Source organism: Hippoglossus hippoglossus, chromosome 24, assembly GCF_009819705.1.
Source record: "Hippoglossus hippoglossus isolate fHipHip1 chromosome 24, fHipHip1.pri, whole genome shotgun sequence".
Lineage (NCBI taxonomy): Eukaryota > Metazoa > Chordata > Actinopteri > Pleuronectiformes > Pleuronectidae > Hippoglossus > Hippoglossus hippoglossus.
Genome location: NC_047174.1, coordinates 5,250,161 through 5,268,958, shown reverse-complemented (window position 1 = coordinate 5,268,958; position 18,798 = coordinate 5,250,161). Strand labels below are relative to the sequence as shown.

The window sequence follows — 18,798 nt, the reverse complement described above, 5'->3', positions numbered from 1 at the left end:
CTCAGTGCTAATTCAGATGACATGTCCACCATCAGCTCTGGTGAGACCACACACAAGATCAATAACAACAGGCCTGGAGAACATGCTCCGTTCACCGGGACCCCCCCCCCCATCTTATCTCACATCTCCCCTGGTGGCACGTTTGTCAAGGGGGTTTATTCCCGGGTATGAGGAGAAGAGGGGGGAAAACACGTTGGAGGAATGAAACAACAACAAGCCCCATCTCCACCCACCGGGGCCGCAGAGCCCACCCTCCGGAATTCACGCGCTTTTTGCCCCCTGCCCCCAATCCCATCCATCCCAGCCCCCCGCGCGAAGGCCTGTTTTTGAAGATGCTTGCAGAGGAGGAGGCCTCCGCACTGTTTGGTCACAGGGTTGGATGCCAGTGTCAGATGTTATCCACTCACTCATATCCTGACAGGAGCTTTCTGATTAGGACACGTCAGTGGAAATCACACAGCTCACTGACATGTGTGCAAGCTAATGACAAGAGGAGCCTGACGTGGATGAGCCTGTTTGTCACAAGCAGCAGCGGAAACACCAACATGAGGAGATTTTAAAAGACTTAAACTCAGAGTGAACAACTTTTTAAGTCATTTGTCAAGTGAAAGGAAAACATCCCAAATATATTTTAGTTGTAAGGAAACTTTGAACTTTTCTTTTCTGTTGTTAGTTGTAACACCAGCTGGAAGTTATACTTTACATCCACCTGAATATTTGCTGTTAAACTGGAGGATCAAATCGTTTTTAAACCAGTTTTAATTTCAAATCACATTGTTTTTCCACTGTTTTATCATGGAGACAAACACATGGACTAAAAAGAGCAACTTTTCAGAAGAACATTTGCAAAAAACAACTTCTTTTACTGTTTGTTATTTTATTTGGCCGAATGCTACTGGATGAGATTGTTTTATTAAACTTTTTTCAACTTGTTTCAGTCTTTTTTCCACTTTTCTCCTTGTGGAGAAGAGAATTAAATCATCTATTCTCTATATGAAATATTGAAAAGAAAGTAAAGGAAGTGAAATGACATATATATAAACTAATAATGCATCTACGTTCTTTTGTTATTCTTGTTTTATAACAAACACGAGTTTTTATTAACTTTACAACTTCTGACTTATTTTAACTCACTTTTCTTTTATCCATCCAACATTTTTTCACAAGAGCTTTTGTAACAAAGAGGAAAGAAACTGACACTACATCAAATTAAAAGTTGATCTGAAACTGCAGCTGCATTTCTTTCGTTTTCGTTATTTTTCATTAAACCGTGTCGCTATGTGATGAGATTGTTTTTCATATTTTACTGTACAGATTTATTTTATTCACCAAGTGATTTGTATATGAAGTTTGTCAAAGTAAAGTCCAGAAATGTATATTTGCTACATAAATATAAAAAAGTCTATTTCACATTAGTTTTTTTTACTTACTATCAGCACCAACCTAAACAACCACAGTCATGCATTAACAGGACAAGATTATTATATTTTTATATAACGTCTTTTCACTGAAGATCTATGTATTTTTTCACTTTTCTAGTTGTGAAGAAATACAGTGAAGGTTTGAGAAGAGGAGTTTCTCAAATGAACTTAACTAAAAGTTAGGGAACTCATATTAGTAACTTGAGAATGAATGGGCCTATTTTTTAAATGAACTGAAAATAAATGTCATACTTTTTATTTGTCTTCATGCTGCAGGATAAAATGTTTTCAAACTTATTTTAAGTTCCGATCAATCGTTTCTTCTGCTTCTATTTAGGATCAAACAAAACCAGAAACTGTTCATATGAATTTCTGCAAAAAGTTAACAGACCCATGCTTGATCAAGGGACAAGACATTTTAGTTTAAATCTACTTTTTTATTTGCTTCACTGTGAGACAAACTGCCGCAGGATAAAATAGTTTAAAATGTAGTTTGTAACTTCACGTTAATCAGTTCTCTTATTTTCTATTAATTTACAAATGAAATGGACCAAAGAGCAACTTCTTGTATGTTTTGCAATGAACTGGCCTAAAAGCTTTGATAAGAAAAGCTTGTAATGTAAGTTTAAACGTCACATTTCTGCCTGTATGAAAAGTCCAGTCATGATGAAATAAAACAATTGATTGATTGGTTGAATGAATGAATGAATGAATGAATGAATGAATGAATCTCTGTTAAACCTGTATGGAAATGTAGTTTTAGAGTGTGCAGGTTTTCTTTGGTTTGGACTTATTCAAATGTAACTTCTGGTGTTTTTATCAAAATGTCAGATGAGGAAATACAACTTAGACACTAAACAGAAAATGTATCCATTGAAACCATTTTTAAATACAGATTTTTGTTTTGTTTTGTAAATAGAATATCAACTGTAAATTACAATGAATTCACAAAGATTTAGATTTAACCCAACACACAAGTCTCCATTTGAAAAGCTGAAGCTCAAACTATTTACTTGTTTCAGTGAATTATCCAAGAAGTGAAAAAAAGCCTTGGAGGTAAAATCTCTGCAAACTGAACTCGGTCTCATCTCTGAGTCTTGAGCAGAGAATGGTTGATCATGATGATTGAACCCCGGTGCCACACACACAGATTCCTGAGCTGTTTGAATACCAACTTTCCTGAGCAGACTTTAGACTCCCTCACCCCAGCTAACCTCACCCAACCCCCACTCCTCACCCTGTAGGCTCCCAGAGGAAATTTGCCTTTAGCCCAGCGTTGCTGTCAATGCAGTTCAAAGGGTTCACTGGGTTCGTCTCTCTCTCTTTCCTCCTTTCTTTCTCCTTTTTAGTGGAGGGGTGGGGGGGTTGTTATTTGTCGTTCACTTCATGCATTCCAGCCCCCAATCCCTCACTTTTTACATCCTTCCACAAGAAAGTGTAAACAGAGTTGTGCTCCCGAAGCAGCTTCATGCAACACACAGGTTTTCACCCAGAAAGAAGAGGAAGCGTCTCACAAGCAGAAAAACATCGATTAAACGATGAGTTTATCATTTTTTAATTCTGATCAGGCCTCAGTCACTGCAGCTTCAAATCACTTCCTCTCACAAGCTCTGCTTCCTGCTCTGGGAAAAGAAGAAGAATAATAACTTTCCTCTAAATCAAAGTTGTTTCTTGGACATATCCACGAATTTCGTTTGGAAATATTTTCAACCAACGAATAAAAGGAGTTTAAAGCCTCTCACGTGAAGCATGTGCTCCATACGTGACCACAAAGGTGACCCACAAGTCTCTGTGGTGCATTTTCTACACTCTGCACTTCACCAAAACGCCACTAAACCGCTCGTTTAAAATCATATTTCATGTGATTATTAAACATATCTTCGGCAGAAACACACATTTCTTACAAGAGCTTTTCAATCCGACACATTTTTAAGAAACTGAGGACTGTTTTTGTTTTTTTTTAACACTTCTTCATCTCAGTCTCTCAGGATTCACTCAGTCCTACTTCAGGTTCACTCAGACAACAGCAACGAGGACGATCACTTAGGTGAGTCAATGTTCTACTAAACCACGTGCTCTTCTCTGTCCTGAAATTCCTCTGTGTGCTCCGACAGGAGTAAAGAGCCTGGAAATATGTGAATGAACGTATCGGTGACGTCACAGAGCGAGAGAGAGAGAGCGAGGGGGGGGAGGATGGAGAAGAAGCGCCTGTGCAGCCGATGCGCACAAAAAAATGCGCACAAAGGACGCACGAATATCCGCGTTTCAGCTCTTTATTAGATTCGTTTCGTTTTCCTGGGATTCCTCAGGTCAGTGTGTTTCCACGTGTTTCCCCCCGAAGCTTCACTGGACCTGTTCAAAGTTGAAATGACGCCTGAACGAGGCTTCAGACCTGATGAGGGATTCGTCTCTTTAACGAAAGATCTCATCAATGATCCTTTAATACTCGTGCAACAGCTTTAGCATCGATCCTGGAGGAGCTCGATCACATTTGATTAACAGGTGGTTTTCATTCTTATTTCTTTATTATAAGGTCTTGAAGTTTGCACGTGATTAAATCCACCCCTATTAAATTATAGGTTTATTAAAGGCGCATTAATGGATCCATAACTTCACTGAGTGTCTGTGGCACCAGAACCAATCACCAGTCACTTTGTTCACATCTGCATTCGGATCAATGGGAGCAGATTGTGCAGATGCGCTTCATTCTGCAGCCAAACACCACATGTGTGCAAAGTAAAGACGAATAAACTGCAACAGGAGCGTTTCTGTAGAGAGTTTAAAAAACAAGTGACTCACCTGTAGGAGCGGACATCCTCCCGGTTTCCCCCCGTGGATGATGCGATGGCCCCGGCGGAGCAGTGCGCGCTCTGCGTCCCGCTGCTGGAGCGAATGTGGAGGGAAGGTGTCGCCTCGCAGGAGCTGGAGCCTTCACACCGACGCTGGGGTTTGAGTTACATGTTCAGGCTGCGCGACTTGTGAACCTGCGTGCACGCCAAAGTGACCGCGCTGGAATCAAAGAGAGACTTTCCATGGATGAATATTTTATGGTGAAGCTGTAACAGAAGCTGCAGCAGCGGCGGTGGAGGAGGAGGAACAAGAGGAGGAGGAGGAGGAGGAGGAGGAGGAGGAGGAGGAAGAGGAGGCAGATTTAAAGCGTCTCCACAGAAGTGAGCCTGCAGAGATGAGGAGCATTTTCAGATCTCTGAGCTCAACCCACTGGTCCTGAGGTGAGGAGAAGGTTGAAGCTGCAGTTTCAGATGTTTTCAGCTCCACACTGAGTGGATATTAGAAGCGAACCCTCTGCTTGTCCCTGAGCTTATCACTGCTCTTCAAACCATGTGGCAACCCCCCCCCCCCCCCCACCCCACCCCACCCCACCCCCCTGCAGCCTCCCAGCCATCCCCCCACCTCTGTCCCTTGTTGATAAAGATCAATACTCCACATCCCCCCCCCCCCACCCAGCACCCTCTTTATCCTCCATTAAAAACCACAGTTAATACACTTTCCTTTTCATTTCAAAAACAAGTATGACACCTTCCTTCAGGAGGTTTCCAGCCCTCAATCTAAATGTTGGTAATTATCCTCTTCATCAAACCTTCCTCACTGATCTGACATCTGCTCCTCGTGCACTCACTTCTCCTGCAGTGGCCACAACTGACCCTGGATCAGCTGATATGGGAGCTAAGGGTATAGGATTTAAACGCTGCAGACATGAAGTCCCTTTAGCTTTGAGCAGAGCCAACATGGCGGGACAGGGGCCCAGGTCACGCCTCTGTTTCCGGGAAAGACATGCGATCACACACAGAGGCGGCAAAGTACCGGTTTGTGTGGTTCACAGTATTACAGGGTCTTTGTCTTAAAGGGACCAATCACGTGCAACAACCCTGAAGCCCACCCTGTGAATAACGCCCCCCCCCCCCCCCACCATGAGACCTGGATGGGTTTTTAGGCCTCAAGCTATTTCAGAAAAGTTTAAGAAAATACTTTTATAAAGAATCTTAAACTGACAAAGTAGATCTGTTCTGTAAATGCAAATCACTACACAAAGGAATAACCTTTCTACTCAAGAGGATAATAAAACTAGCTGTAATAATAATAATATTAATAAGAAGAAGAACAACAATAATATTAATAATAATAAAGATAACACATTTATCATAGGGATTGAAATATTTCATTTATTTAGAAGTAAATATAAAGAGTAAATATTCTGGCCTCATGTGAGTGGTTTTCCATGTTGCTTCTTTAAAACTGAATTTTATTACTTTAAAGAAAAGTTGGATGTAGTTGAATATTTGCTCTTCTCATCTTCTCAGGTTGAAAACTTCCTCCACAGAAAATAAACCAATCATCTAAAAATTATTAAAACCGCGACGTGTCGTTAGGAATTAATTAAATCGTTGCTCATCCGCTGCGGAATATAGTCCCTCATATAGTCCCTCCGCAGTGGCCCGGGCGGCCGTTTCCGGTCGGCGCATTAATATTTCAGCACGGCCACAGGTGTGTGCTCATTGGATATTTTTGAGCGTCTTCAAACGTGTCAGCCAATCAGAAGCCAGGAGCATTAAAACTTAGTAACGTGCAGAGAGCAGAAGATGAACATGTCTGAATCCAAATCTCACGTGTGGACAAATATAAATATAATTAAATATTATAATTTACAATCTCTAACGTTAAATAATTGAGTCTGTAATATATAACATATAATCTGTAACATATAACATACAACATATAACATATCATTTATAACATGTAATCTATAATCAATAGTTTATAATCTATAACATATAACAGATAATATATAACATATGATCTATAACAAATGATTTATAATAAACAAGATGACGTCAGGTCGAGATAAGATGAAATATTTTTTTGTTATATATATTCGTTTATAATTCGGAGCAGATCATCAGTCTCTCTGGGCCTGCTGCAGTGTCACAGGGCTGCACAGCGCCGCCTGGTGGTTCACTAGACTCTCATGCACGCTTGAATTCAGGCCTATATTTGATAAATTATTTATGTTTGTACCAGATGAGTAAATTTGCCTTTTTCTGGTCAAAATGAACTGTGCAAAACTGTGCAAGGGATTTAATTGATATAATTTGTAATGTGTTTTATGTGTGTGTGTTTCTGGCTTCAGATGTCAGAATTTGTTTATGTTTTCTTTGGTTCTCTGTGAGAAACATAAAAAGTTCTGACCACTTCATCTCCTGCTCTGTGTAAAGAACTTTTTACAAGTACATCAAATTCAGTTTTGTGTAGGACTGAATTGAGAGATTTATTTTCCTCGTTTAAATGTTAAATTCATTACTGTCATGATTTGTATCTTGTTTTACAATGTTTTATTTCTTATTTGAAGAAATGGGAAGTTTGTTTTATATCATCTCAAAGTTCAAATTCAAACTAAGGAAGTGAAGTTTTGACAAGAAGAATTCTAAAGTTCTTTTGCTGTGAGCTTTTGTTTCCTTGAATCATAAAAAAAGCCTCTAAAACAAAATCAAATAATTTCCCCCGTTGAGCTCAGATGAATTTATCCTACTAACCGTTTAAAGCTTGTCCTGTGATGTAAAGGCCGAACTGTATTTTCACAAATGTCTCCAACTGGATGAAATGTTGGATTAGAAAAAAATGTTTAATTTAAAGGAGAGAAATGAGAATGAAGATCTGTCACTTGAAGATACTTCAGTCAAACCTGCTCTTCTCTACTTATTAATTTGTTAAATTGCAGATTCTTTCCTTGCAGAAATGTTTTCCTTTTTCAAATACTCATTCATGCAGGAAAATAAAACAGGATGTTGTTTATTTCTAACTGATAAAAAAAAACTAAAGCACTTTTCATTTCTTTCTTTGTGAATTTATATCATAAGTTAAATATAATAATCGTCACAGAAGTGGTTAAATAGAGGAAATCATTTGTGAAAGGAATTTCTCTGAAGTCACTGAAGTATTTCCTCTGTAAACAGGAGAGAGAAGCATCAGTGAAGTTCTTCAATACAAAACATGTATGTTGAGTAACCCACATGGGGCCCATTGTCAGACCACCCTCACTTTCTGCTCCTGCTGCACGTGTTGCTCAGTGTCACAGCGACTGCCCCCTGGTGGACGACTGGACACCTACACTCACAAAAACACCAGCATCTGCACATGTTCCTGCTGTCACTTCCTTTTCTAAAAAACACAACTCGTGGCAGATTAAAAAAGAATAACTCTTATTTCTCAATTTGCTACTAAACAAAAAAATTGTAGTTCATCTCTAGATAAATATTGGTGACCATGACCTTATAGGTCAGCTCTTTGTAATGTATGTAAAAGACAAAAAACTACGGCTACTGTCTCTATCAGTGTTATTTTTCTGAAAAGAATAAACGGACAGGAACAAATTCACTGTCTAAAAAGATGATTTATTGTAGTTGTGGCATTGTGTCCTGTTCCCTTTTCGAAGGTAAACAATCAGCACATGTCAAGAGGTAGAAATCATCATCAGTCTGAAAGAAATGTAGGGACTGACATTTGAACACACACTCACGTCATCACACACACACACACACACACACACACACACACACACACACACACACACACACACACACACACACACACACACACACACACACACACACACACACACACACACACACACACACACACACACACACACACACACACACACACGTTTTCCCACTTGCACAACACTGTCTCGTCAGAACCCTACAACCCAATACCATTCAACATCCTTTCCAAAAATAAATAATACGCATCATGTTGGAGCGGAAATGATCAAATTCAAATAAACGTTTGCCACTTAAACCTCAGGACTGTGACGGCTGATTGGCTGATTGCTGTAACTGTGAAGGTGAGCCTCTGTTTTAAACACCCACCACTGAAAATGTAGTCGCTTGGATTTAAAAGGACTACAAATATGGCCAGGACTAAAGATATAGTGAATAGTGATGGCTTGGTAAACATAAGCAAGTGCTGCTGTAAAGTTGTACAGAAAGTGAACAGTATTCCAAAAGATGATTTTGAGTACCAAAGAAAAACACTAGTTATTTGACCCAGGAGATCTTGAGACAGCGAGCGATGAAGGCGTAGGTGTCCGCCACCTCCTGGATGACCTTGCTGGTGGGTTTGCCGGCGCCGTGGCCCGACTTTGTGTCCACGAGGATGAACAGGGGGTTCGTCTGCTTGGAGCTGCGGCCGACGATGTGCTGCAGGGTGGCGATGTATTTCAGAGAGTGGAGGGGCACCACGCGGTCGTCGTGGTCACCGGTGAGCAGGAGCACTGCGGGGTACTGGACCCCATTGCCTTCTGGGATACGGATGTTATGGAGCGGGGAGTATCTGAGGCACAGAAGGAGTGGAAAGTTAGAGAGAACAAACACTGGCTTACGTAAAATGTAAATGTATTCTTTATTCTGTACAATAAGACTTTTCAGATCAGCACTTATCGGCCAACTCTCAACTTTCTCAAGGCAATAATTCATAATGAAAAAAAATCTGGCATGTTAAGAGGACTGATATTTATTTGGTGTAGATCCAAACAAAAATCTGGATCTAGTGAATTTACATGTGGTTTCCTAAGAAGACTGTTCTGCTAAGTGACATTCTACTTACAAAAATTTAAATTAGACATTTAAAGATGAAACGCTTATTCCAGTATTTGACTTCAACTCGATCTGGGAGCACTTACTTCATGAGCCAATCAAACTGCTTTTTGTCTTCTGAACAGCCGAAGTCCGTGGTCCAGGCGTGGCCGATGGTGAACTTGTGGAACTTCAGCATGTCCATGACGCCGACCTGAGCCACAGCGCAGCCGAACAGCTCCGGCCGCTGGTTCACGCAGGCGGCTGAGAGAGGAAGCAGACAGATACGTCATCGACTGATCACTGTGCAGCTCAGACTCGTGTTAATGTTGATCTTCAGCCGGCGGCAGCATACATACCCACGAGCAGACCCCCATTGGAGCCTCCGTTGATAGTGAGTTTGGACGGGGAGGTGTATCCCTCCTTGACCAGATACTCCGCTGCACACTGGAAATCTGTGAAGCAGTTCTGCTTGTTGGCCAACATGCCAGCTACAAGAGAAAAGCACAGAGTGGAAGCATGTAAATGAGGTTTGTGCTACAAGGACGGATGAGCCTGACTTGACAAATAAAGCTGCTGGACCTGTTTTATTTTGAATAAAACGCTGGGACTATTATCATCCTCAACTCGACTACCAGCGGAGAAGTGGCGGCAAAACGTTATTAACACTTCCCTGTTGTCTGTGGCCCAAGAAAAGAAATCTATTGTCGCACTGTTGTTTCTCGATTGTAGTATTTTCTCTATTTTCCAGAACCGGTAGCAGAGAAGACAATCTACTTCCTGTTAACTCCAGCGCACAAACCTGGACATGAATGGTCACGTGATCAGACGTACATCAGCGTGTCACATGTTCAGCCTCACCTTTGTGCCAGGTCTCCCCATACTCTCCTCCTCCTCTGATGTTGGCGACGGCGAGGACTCCCCCGAGATGTCTGACGAAGATGAGGCGGGAGACGCTGAAGCTCGGTGTGATGGAGATGTTGAAGCCCCCGTAGCCGTACAGGAAACCTGGATGGGAGCCATCCAGCTTGATGCCCTTCTTGTGAACGATGAACATGGGGATTTGAGTGCCGTCCTTGGAGGGATAGAAGATCTGGACAAAACATGGACAAGGACAGGCTGTCAGGAACCGATCAAGGACAACAAAGCTTTATCTTGGATCTTATTCTGTCCTTGAGGTCAGAAGAGAGGAGTAGAAAGGAGGCACAATAACAGCCTGTCCTCAGTGCCTCCGTTTTTTCACATTTACAATGTTATTCACTGTCCTCAGTAGAGATCAAACAGTGAATCGGATTCTGAGAAACTGTATTATAGGCTCAACTGCTTTCATTTGAATAATAAAACATATTAAAGAGCTATTTGAAAGTTGAGAAATATGACATTAGACAGTTTGAAAACGCCTCCTGTCATGCATCAACAGACAGAGGGATTTGTTCTGGTCCAGCACACGTGTCGGCTCCGTTTTTTTTTTTCTCTCCTGACAACTCAATTAATACCTTTCATACATCGAGTCGTTGCTTCAGAAAAACTGGGTCGAGGTCGGCTGTCGTGAACAACTCGATGTAAACACGTTTCCTTTATATGTCTCAGGGACCACTTCAGTTATTAGGAACACAAAAAGAAAAAATAATTGCTTGTCACCTGGGTGGTCTGGTAGTCGGAGGTGTTGAAGCCTTTGACGGTGACCTCTCTGAAGACGTGGGGCTGCAGCGGCTCCTGGGTCAGGTCGCAGTGGTAAATGATGGCTGGATGGAAAAAAGGAAAAGCATCATTTAATTTGTTCAAGACAATATGTGAGAAACACGTAACCCAGAAATCAAACCACATGATCACAGCTGCAAGATCAAGTAAGTCCCACTCAGTCAGTACAATCCAGTTTTAATTTTAGCGACTTTATCATCACACTCTGTCTCTGAAAACCTGCGGATAGCGTTACCTGGAGAGAGGAAAGACGTGAAATAGTAGAAGATCTCAGAGTCTCTCTTCCGTCCGGTGAAGCCCACCACAGAGCCCACGTCCAGGGGGAAGGTCCTAAGCTCCTCCCCCGAGCTCAGACGGTACATTTTCAACACGTTCTTCACGTCGTGGAGGAAACACACGAACAGGAAGCTCGAGTACGTACAGGTGGCGAACACTGTGGGCGACACGTGGCAAAGGAAAGACGATGGGTAAGAAGTTAAGAATCTCAGATGATGTTTTAGTAATACAGTTAATGTGAGTATTGCAGCAACTGACCGATAACGTCCTTGTCGTGCTGAGGGATGAGCTCCTTCCAGTTGCTCTGGGCAGGCGACGCAAAGTCGATGTTGATGAGGCGATAACGTGGGGCTTCCAGGTTCGTCTTGAATGTGAACAACGTGCCCTCGTTGGTCACATACTCGTACTCTGCGTCAAAGTTGTCGATCAGCTTCACCCACGGCAAAAGTCCTGGAACATAAGGAGTGTTTTAATCCTATGAAGAAGGCGAATCATTACTGAAGCCACCCTGGTTCAGATCCTACTTGGCTGTCAAATCAAGGCTGAAAATGCCAGGGGAAATATTATATATAAATAAGAAGGTGCTGAACAGGCACAATAAATACAAACCAAAGCTATATATGTAGTTTAGTTGTCACAGTTTTAATTCAGGGTTAAAAAAAAAAAATTATGTTGAAAAGCTTAATAAACAGTTGGGCATAACATACCTGTAATACCCTGAGGAGTGGTCTTAAGATCACAGTACCACAGTCTGTTGACTGGATCACAACCTTCCCTGATGGACAGCAGCAAATATCTCCCATCATCCGATACCTGCAGTACACATGAATGTGTCGTACATCAATAAACACTCAACCTTTGGGTCTTTTATTTTCTCAGAAGCAAGATAACCTTCTGGTCGTACCTCAGCTCCACTCATCCACTTGGGGTTGTCGGGGAACTCGGCACACAGCACGTCCTCGGACTGCGGGGTCCCCAGCACGTGGAAGTACAGCTTCTGGTGCAGGTTGGTGGAGGTTTCAGTGCCTAACAGAGACAACAGGGTTTAGATTCATCACTGCCCCCCAGTGGTGACAGAAAAATACATGATGAGAGTAGAGAGGAGAAGCAAAGTGAGAGGGTGTGTACTGCAGAAAGATCAGTGATAAAACAAAGCTGTGGGAGGGGAGAGAGAAAGTTACATCTTGATCTCACCATCACTCTTGCCCTTTTGTTCAGGGTAGGAGTTGTAGAAAAGTCCCTTCCCATCATGGGTCCAGGACATGCAGCTAAACTTGACTCGCTCCAGGCGGTCCTCTAGAGGCGTGGCCCCTTCAACCCCTAGGAACTGGATCTCCACCCAGTCGGACCCGCTGGCACTGGTGCCGTACGCCAAGTGCTCCCCATCCTCAGAGAATGCATAGCCTCAAAGGAGGAGAGACATAAATAGAATATCAGATAACAGCGACGTTAAATGATTTATTTGGCCGTCAGTGTGGATACTATAAATAGCAAAGTATTTTTGGACATCACAGATTCTATTTTTATACCAGATCAAACAACATTATCACACAAAAGTTCATTTTCATCTCTTACCTCGCAGGGCGACTGTCCCATCATCAGAAAACGTGTTTGGATCCAGGAAGACTGTGGGCTCAGCTTCCAGGCTCTCCTGCAGGTACATCACACTCTGGTTCTGGAGGCCGGTGTTGTAGAAGTGAAAGTACCTGAGCAGAGGAGGAAAAATCCATTCAGGTGAAAAAGGAGGCTTTGCTATTATACAATATAGGAGGCTTTATTGTGTTAATGAAAGCAACCCTAAGTAAACCTGCAGTTCTTCCATCACCTCACCTGCTCCCCCTCTTGAAGGGACAGCTGTACTTGGGGTAGTCGTACAGCTCCGTCATGCGCTCCTTGAACAGGTCCCGGACCTCGCACTGCTCCAGGAACGGCAACGTCAGCTGGTTCTGAACACCGACAAAGGCCTGGAGGAAGAAGATACCAATACGTGGATGATTTACACAGCGGTAACACCTCTGTGATCAAATGTACTGATATATGAGCACATTTGCAGGGGAACAACCAGGGTGTTTAAACAGGACCTGGTTTAGTTCTGCAGATCTCTTAGTAAACCAGCATCTCAGAAACAGGCACATCACATCAACAAAACATAAAACTTACAGAGCCCCATGCACTATGAATGACACCATTATCTGGAAAACACGACACGACAACACATGACATACAGCACAACATTAACAAAACAAGGCTATAATTACACAGCTGTCTTTTGAGGGACGTTATGTGCCAATCTGGGCTTCATGTCATTATGACGTGTGTTGTGATTTCTCAGCTGATCTTACCTGCGTCTTCTCGCTGTCCGGGTCCTCCAGCCAGCTGTACGGATCTGGCATCTTGCTGCCGTGGTAGTCATCCACCTGAGGCAGATGACAGATGTTAGAAGCATGCGGCAGCTGGGTGTGGCATCCAAACAGCCCAGGCAGCCTGGTGCTACCGAGCTGGCACGTCCAGGCCAGCTGTTAGCCCAGTTAACCGAAGTAGCGACGGACATGCTAGCTAATGTGTTTCATTTACATTTAAAACAAAAAACTAGCATTAAAAGGCGTCACATTCATTTGTCAACACTGTCAGGTCTGTGCTGCAGGAGCGCGGCTAAGCTAACTAGCATGCTAACAAAGCAGACGGCTCGCTCCAGCGAATGAATGAGCGTGATGATTAAGCATCCCCGGCCGGTTAGCACGCTAGGCTAACCGGCCGGCCGGGTGTACTTACGACTGCCTGGTCGCGGTACGCCTGCGGGTACTGGAAGGACATGCTGGGAGCCGGTGTGCGGGGAGTGCGGGACAAGAAACGCGGCCTCAGGGAGCGAGAGAGAGATTTGACAACGACTGTGTTGATCCTGCAAAACATCAACTGGGGGCACCGCAGCCGAACAGGAGGAAGTGACGTCAGGACGCACACACAACGAGTGAAGACAGGAGAGCGACGCTGGGAGAAAGTGTTCACAGCGCCCCCTGCTGGGAACAAGCGAGAACAGACAACACCGACCCTGAGTTTATAAAGTGTAATGAATTCAGATTTGGTTTAATCATCGTGTTCAAGGTTTAAATTAAATGACACAGAAATTAATCATCACACCTTTATATATACATGCGAAACTGTTATAAAGCAAATTAAGACAATAAATTCGATCACATGCACCTGATCCATCTTTAACAGGTTTTAATTCAATGGAGCAATATTCATTTTCTATTTGAGCAATTTCATATATGTGATTTGTACATTTTTGTCCATAATGAGATTCTACCTCACACGTGACTTTTTTGCACATTAGCATTGGTGCAGTTTTCTAATTTCCTTTTACTTAGACACCTTTTAGACAAGTGTGTGTGTGTGTGTGTCTGTGTCTGTGTGTGTGTCTGTGTCTGTGTGTGCGTGTGTGTGTGCGTGTGCAAGTTGAGCAACAGCAAGGCAGCAATTTCTCTGCAGGGATTTAAACTGTTTTTCTGATTCCGCTGAATTTAAAACAAAACTTAAGAAAGAAAAACTAAAGCTGATAATTACTTGTTTTTGTTCTACAGTCCAAAGTTCTTTTGTATCCAATGTCACTATTCAGGTTGAGCCTAGAAGATAAAGAACATAAAGTATATGACACTATCGCCCTATTATTTCAAAAACAAAAAGTCTAGACTTGGTGCAGACAGTGAAGTTGTAAAGGTGACGTGTGCCCCTCCAGGTAAAGGTTATCTGAGTCCACTGGAAATCTCCATCACCGCTCTTATCTGCGTGGCAGCAAAGGAGAGAGGTCAACCCTTCACTCCTCTTTCTTACTGCTCATCATCCTCCTCTTCTTCCGTCCTCTGTTTACTTCAATCAATCAATCCTGACTCCACCATCATTACCGCCGGCACCTCCTCTTACACAATGAGTGATAGTAGAGGCTAAAGGACGCGGAGGTAGCACGTATCCGAGGGATCAACCGAAGTGAATGATTTATATTTTTGCATAGATTTTGGATTAATCTCTATTTTGATAAAAGTTTCTCTCCGTCTACCAACAGAGAAACCTGTTTCCAGCTGAAATCAATTGCAGAGTTTTGTACAGAGTCGATCCTGTTGCATGTGTTGTGTTTTTTCTCCAGTGACGCGACACTGTGGCTGTGTGTCATCCTGCAGCTATGCAGATAAGAGCCTTGGGACAGGTATAATTACACAGCAGCGTTTGTTCCATTTGAAAAGGAAACGCATTGTTTGGATACCACGGCCGATCAGACAGTCAGATGTCTCTGAAGAGTTGTAACTTTCATATTCGCCTCTCGGAAGCGTGTCAGAGCTGTCATGCAACTCGGCTCTCGGATTTTTAAGAGAGGAGACGGTTCCTCACGTGGTGGCGTCCCGGTGTGGACGGCTGAACAGTGAAAGTGGGGAAAGACAGACGCAGGTGGAGGAAGAGCAAGAAATGCTTCACCTATGTTGAAATCAATGTAATCGTGGGTGTGTTGCTGATCTCAGGCCTCCTCTGATAGACCCTTGGTATCGGAAATGTTTGTAGGTGGATGTTTTGGGTCAAAGGATGATCCCGGCCTCCTCCTCCCCCTCACTCCATTCTTCTTCTCTTCCTCACGTTGGAGTCAAGAATACCCCTCATACGCTGAGGGGATCTCTTCCTGTTTGCCTATGTCAGGCTCAGATGTGGGTCACACAACTATTGTCCTACGGGATGGAAAAACACTGACAGTCTGTAGGAACGTGTTTGTGCTTGTGTTGAAATATGGACTTTAATGCTCGGAGTGAGTGGGTGGGTTCAATGCATTTGTAGAGAATGGCCGAGTGTCCATAGACCACCTCCTCCTCCTGTTTTCCTCCATTGTCCCCCCCCCCCACAGTCGGAAGCACCTGTCGCTGCGGACAAAGATGGATGACCACCTGCTGTGTTTCACTACGCAGGGTTACCACGAGGTTAACTCATTCGTAAATCTCCACGCCCTGCACTCCCAGTCGCTCCTTCAGTGAGAGAGAGGTGCTCATTTTGTTTTCCCCCACCTCCTTGTGAAATAATGAAACTGAGAAGGAAGCAGTGATCACGTCAATCAACACAGATCATAAAAAAACAACATTAAAATTCTAACATCATGCGACTGGATGAACTGGTTTTAACATAACAGGATGAAACAATAAACGCTGTTGGCCAACCAAGGCCTTATTTAAAACACACTGAGTAATCCCTCTTTATAAACTGACGCACTTTCACGTGCGTTGTGAAATCGAATTCAGACACAATAAGAAACAGTAAGTTGACACCTTGTTCAAACATTAATTAACATTAACAGTTGGAGGTTTTGAAATACCTTCACTATTGGTTTCATTATTCAGATTTCCAATAACCTGCTTGTTGTGAGTTGACGGTTCAACCCTTTTCCAAATGTAGATGTGTTATTTATTAAAAATCGTACGCCATGGCCACTTCTGTCAGCTCTGTTCACGTCCATGTCTCATGATGAGAACAAAATGTCGTCTGGACCTAAAACAACTGTTGTGTTGCTGTTTGTGTTTCGTGTTGACAACGATCGACTCATGTGATGAGTCTTGACCCGCATGTTTGCACCAGAAGCCCCAAAATATTTGCCGCTGCTCCCAGAGGCTAATTCGTTGAAGACACTCTCATGGGAATTTACTTTTCCTGAAGTAGGGCAGCACTGTGAGGTTCTGTGTTTGCATGTTCTCCCCGTGTCTGCGTTGGTTTCCTCCAGGTACTCTGCCCCCCCCCCCCGCCCACAGCCCACACACATGTAGTTTAGGATTCATGGAAGATCGTGAGCATGAATCATTGTTTGTCTTTTGGCGCTGTGATAGGCTGGCGACCAGTCCAGGGTGTAGCCAGCCTCCATGGCCCATTGTAAACTGAGATTAGATCCAGCCAAGATATAGAGAGAGTCTAGATAATGAATGGATAGATGTTCCTAAGAGCCACCGTGAAGTTGATGTGTGGTTTTGACTTCATTTATTTGCAACTGTTGGATTCCCATAAAAGAAACATTTGTTCATGAGTCATTTTATCATTGGAAAGGATCACACTGTTTTTTCCCGAGCATTTATTTCATCACTAAGGGAAGGCCATTGTCCTTTTGTGACATCCTAAGCAAAAAAATCCACTGCCACAGTCGTGTCACAGTCCTTCAACTTAATAATAGAGCTCTTAAGGGATCCCTGCGCACCGATACAATACAAAAGCAATAATAAGGACGCTTTTAAATACAGAGATCACAGGGAACAGCTTCCTGCCTGTTTCTCTCATTCAGCTGTCATTAGCCAGGGCCGGAATAACAGTCCCTGCTCTGTCCCGTGTGTGATGTGGTGGAGGGTCTGTCCAACCTGTCCCCTCAGATGTCCTCAGACAGGATGTTATTGAGGATCCAGTCAAAGGGAAATTACAGCTCACGCGGAAGACGGACGTGATTGGAAGCACAAATTATAGGAAATGCTAAATGCGTTTGTCATCATGCACGTACAGTGTGTTGGCTGAAGGTGAAGCTGGTTCTTTTGTCTGAGGCCGTGCCATTTCCACGAAGTTTCTCTGGATTAAGGAAAGACAGGGTGACTAATATCATGTGTTGATAATCGACGAAAGAGCGATCATTACTTTTTATCCGAGCAGTGGAAACAAGTCCGGCTTCGTCCACCGGTGACCTCACCTCTGTCTGTTTTTAGGATGATGCCACGTCCCAAAAAACAGATTCTGTCAGTATCTATTCAGACAGTCGTGATCTCTTTCAGCAGAACACTAAACGGATAATGAAGCCCACAATAAGACCGAGTCAATCAGCCTGAGGAGAAGCAAAGTTTGTCATTGTTTGTACTGATCATGTTGAAAAGGGAAAGAGAGCACTCACGTTACCCATGAGCCAACTTGGTGAAAGAGAAGATTGCTTGTGCATGCACCGTGTCATATTTACACTGACAGTAAACCACTGGTGTAAGTCATTTCAGTGAAAACACAAAGCTGACAGCGTTGTCAGAACGTAGATCTTTGTCTCTCCGTCTCCTTGTCAGACTTGTCACATTGCTAGACAGAGACACTTTCATCGCAGACATCTGGACAAACTTTCTTGTCTTCATTAGTTCGGCGAGGGCGCGAGCTTAGCCGGGAGAACAAAGCTGGGATCTAATGACACTTTGGCTCCAGGAGAGGGTTTGTAATCACCGAGGTAAAGTCCGCACTGACTGACTGAGAAACAGGCTCCAAACAACACAAAGTGTCCCCCTTGTCATTACACAAACACACAGCACCAGTGTGCGTCCGTCATCTCTGCACATCTCATCCTTCTCTGGGCTTTGTCTTTGAACCTCACCTGCTTTGTTTTCTGGGTTTGTCGAAAAAGAAAAGAAGAAAGAAGGAGGGGGGGGGAGATAGAGAAAATGAACGTATCGCTTGCGTGCAGACGGATATTACCCTTTTAAAAGCAAAACAAATATGTGTGTGTGCGTGCCCTGTAATTTTGCTGTTGACATGTGCACTTACAGTGGGGATCTGGGACCCTTGTAATGACTGGGGCAGGTAACACTGGAGACAGGTGGAGGATGGTGCTGTCTGACTGCACCTAAAAGACAGTGTGTGTGTGTGTGTGTGTGTATGTGTGTCCCTGTGTGTGTTTACGTGAGCGTCAGCACAGACACAGAGATGTGCAGACAGACACAGTGGCACCTGGTGATGTCACTGGTGTTGTCACCGAGCGGCAGTAAAGTTCCCCTTTTATAATGGACACCATTCCTGTGCAGATAACTCACAGCATTTAAACACACCATTCTTCTTGT

The 18,798-nt window shown here is 43.3% G+C and overlaps 1 protein-coding gene across 1 annotated transcript; it reads right to left on the bottom strand.

The window, feature by feature from the left end:
• Positions 1–7,807: 7,807 nt before the first annotated feature.
• On the bottom strand, positions 7,808–13,948 carry prep (prolyl endopeptidase). Its single transcript, XM_034579244.1, has 14 exons — positions 13,760–13,948; positions 13,330–13,404; positions 12,818–12,951; positions 12,563–12,693; positions 12,182–12,391; positions 11,892–12,013; positions 11,695–11,800; positions 11,246–11,437; positions 10,947–11,144; positions 10,652–10,755; positions 9,872–10,103; positions 9,370–9,501; positions 9,118–9,274; positions 7,808–8,768 (listed from the first exon to the last, which is right to left on the bottom strand). Exons 1-14 carry the CDS (start codon positions 13,895–13,897, stop codon positions 8,474–8,476), a joined length of 2,226 nt encoding a protein of 741 aa, XP_034435135.1. The 5' UTR covers positions 13,898–13,948; the 3' UTR covers positions 7,808–8,473.
• Positions 13,949–18,798: the final 4,850 nt, after the last annotated feature.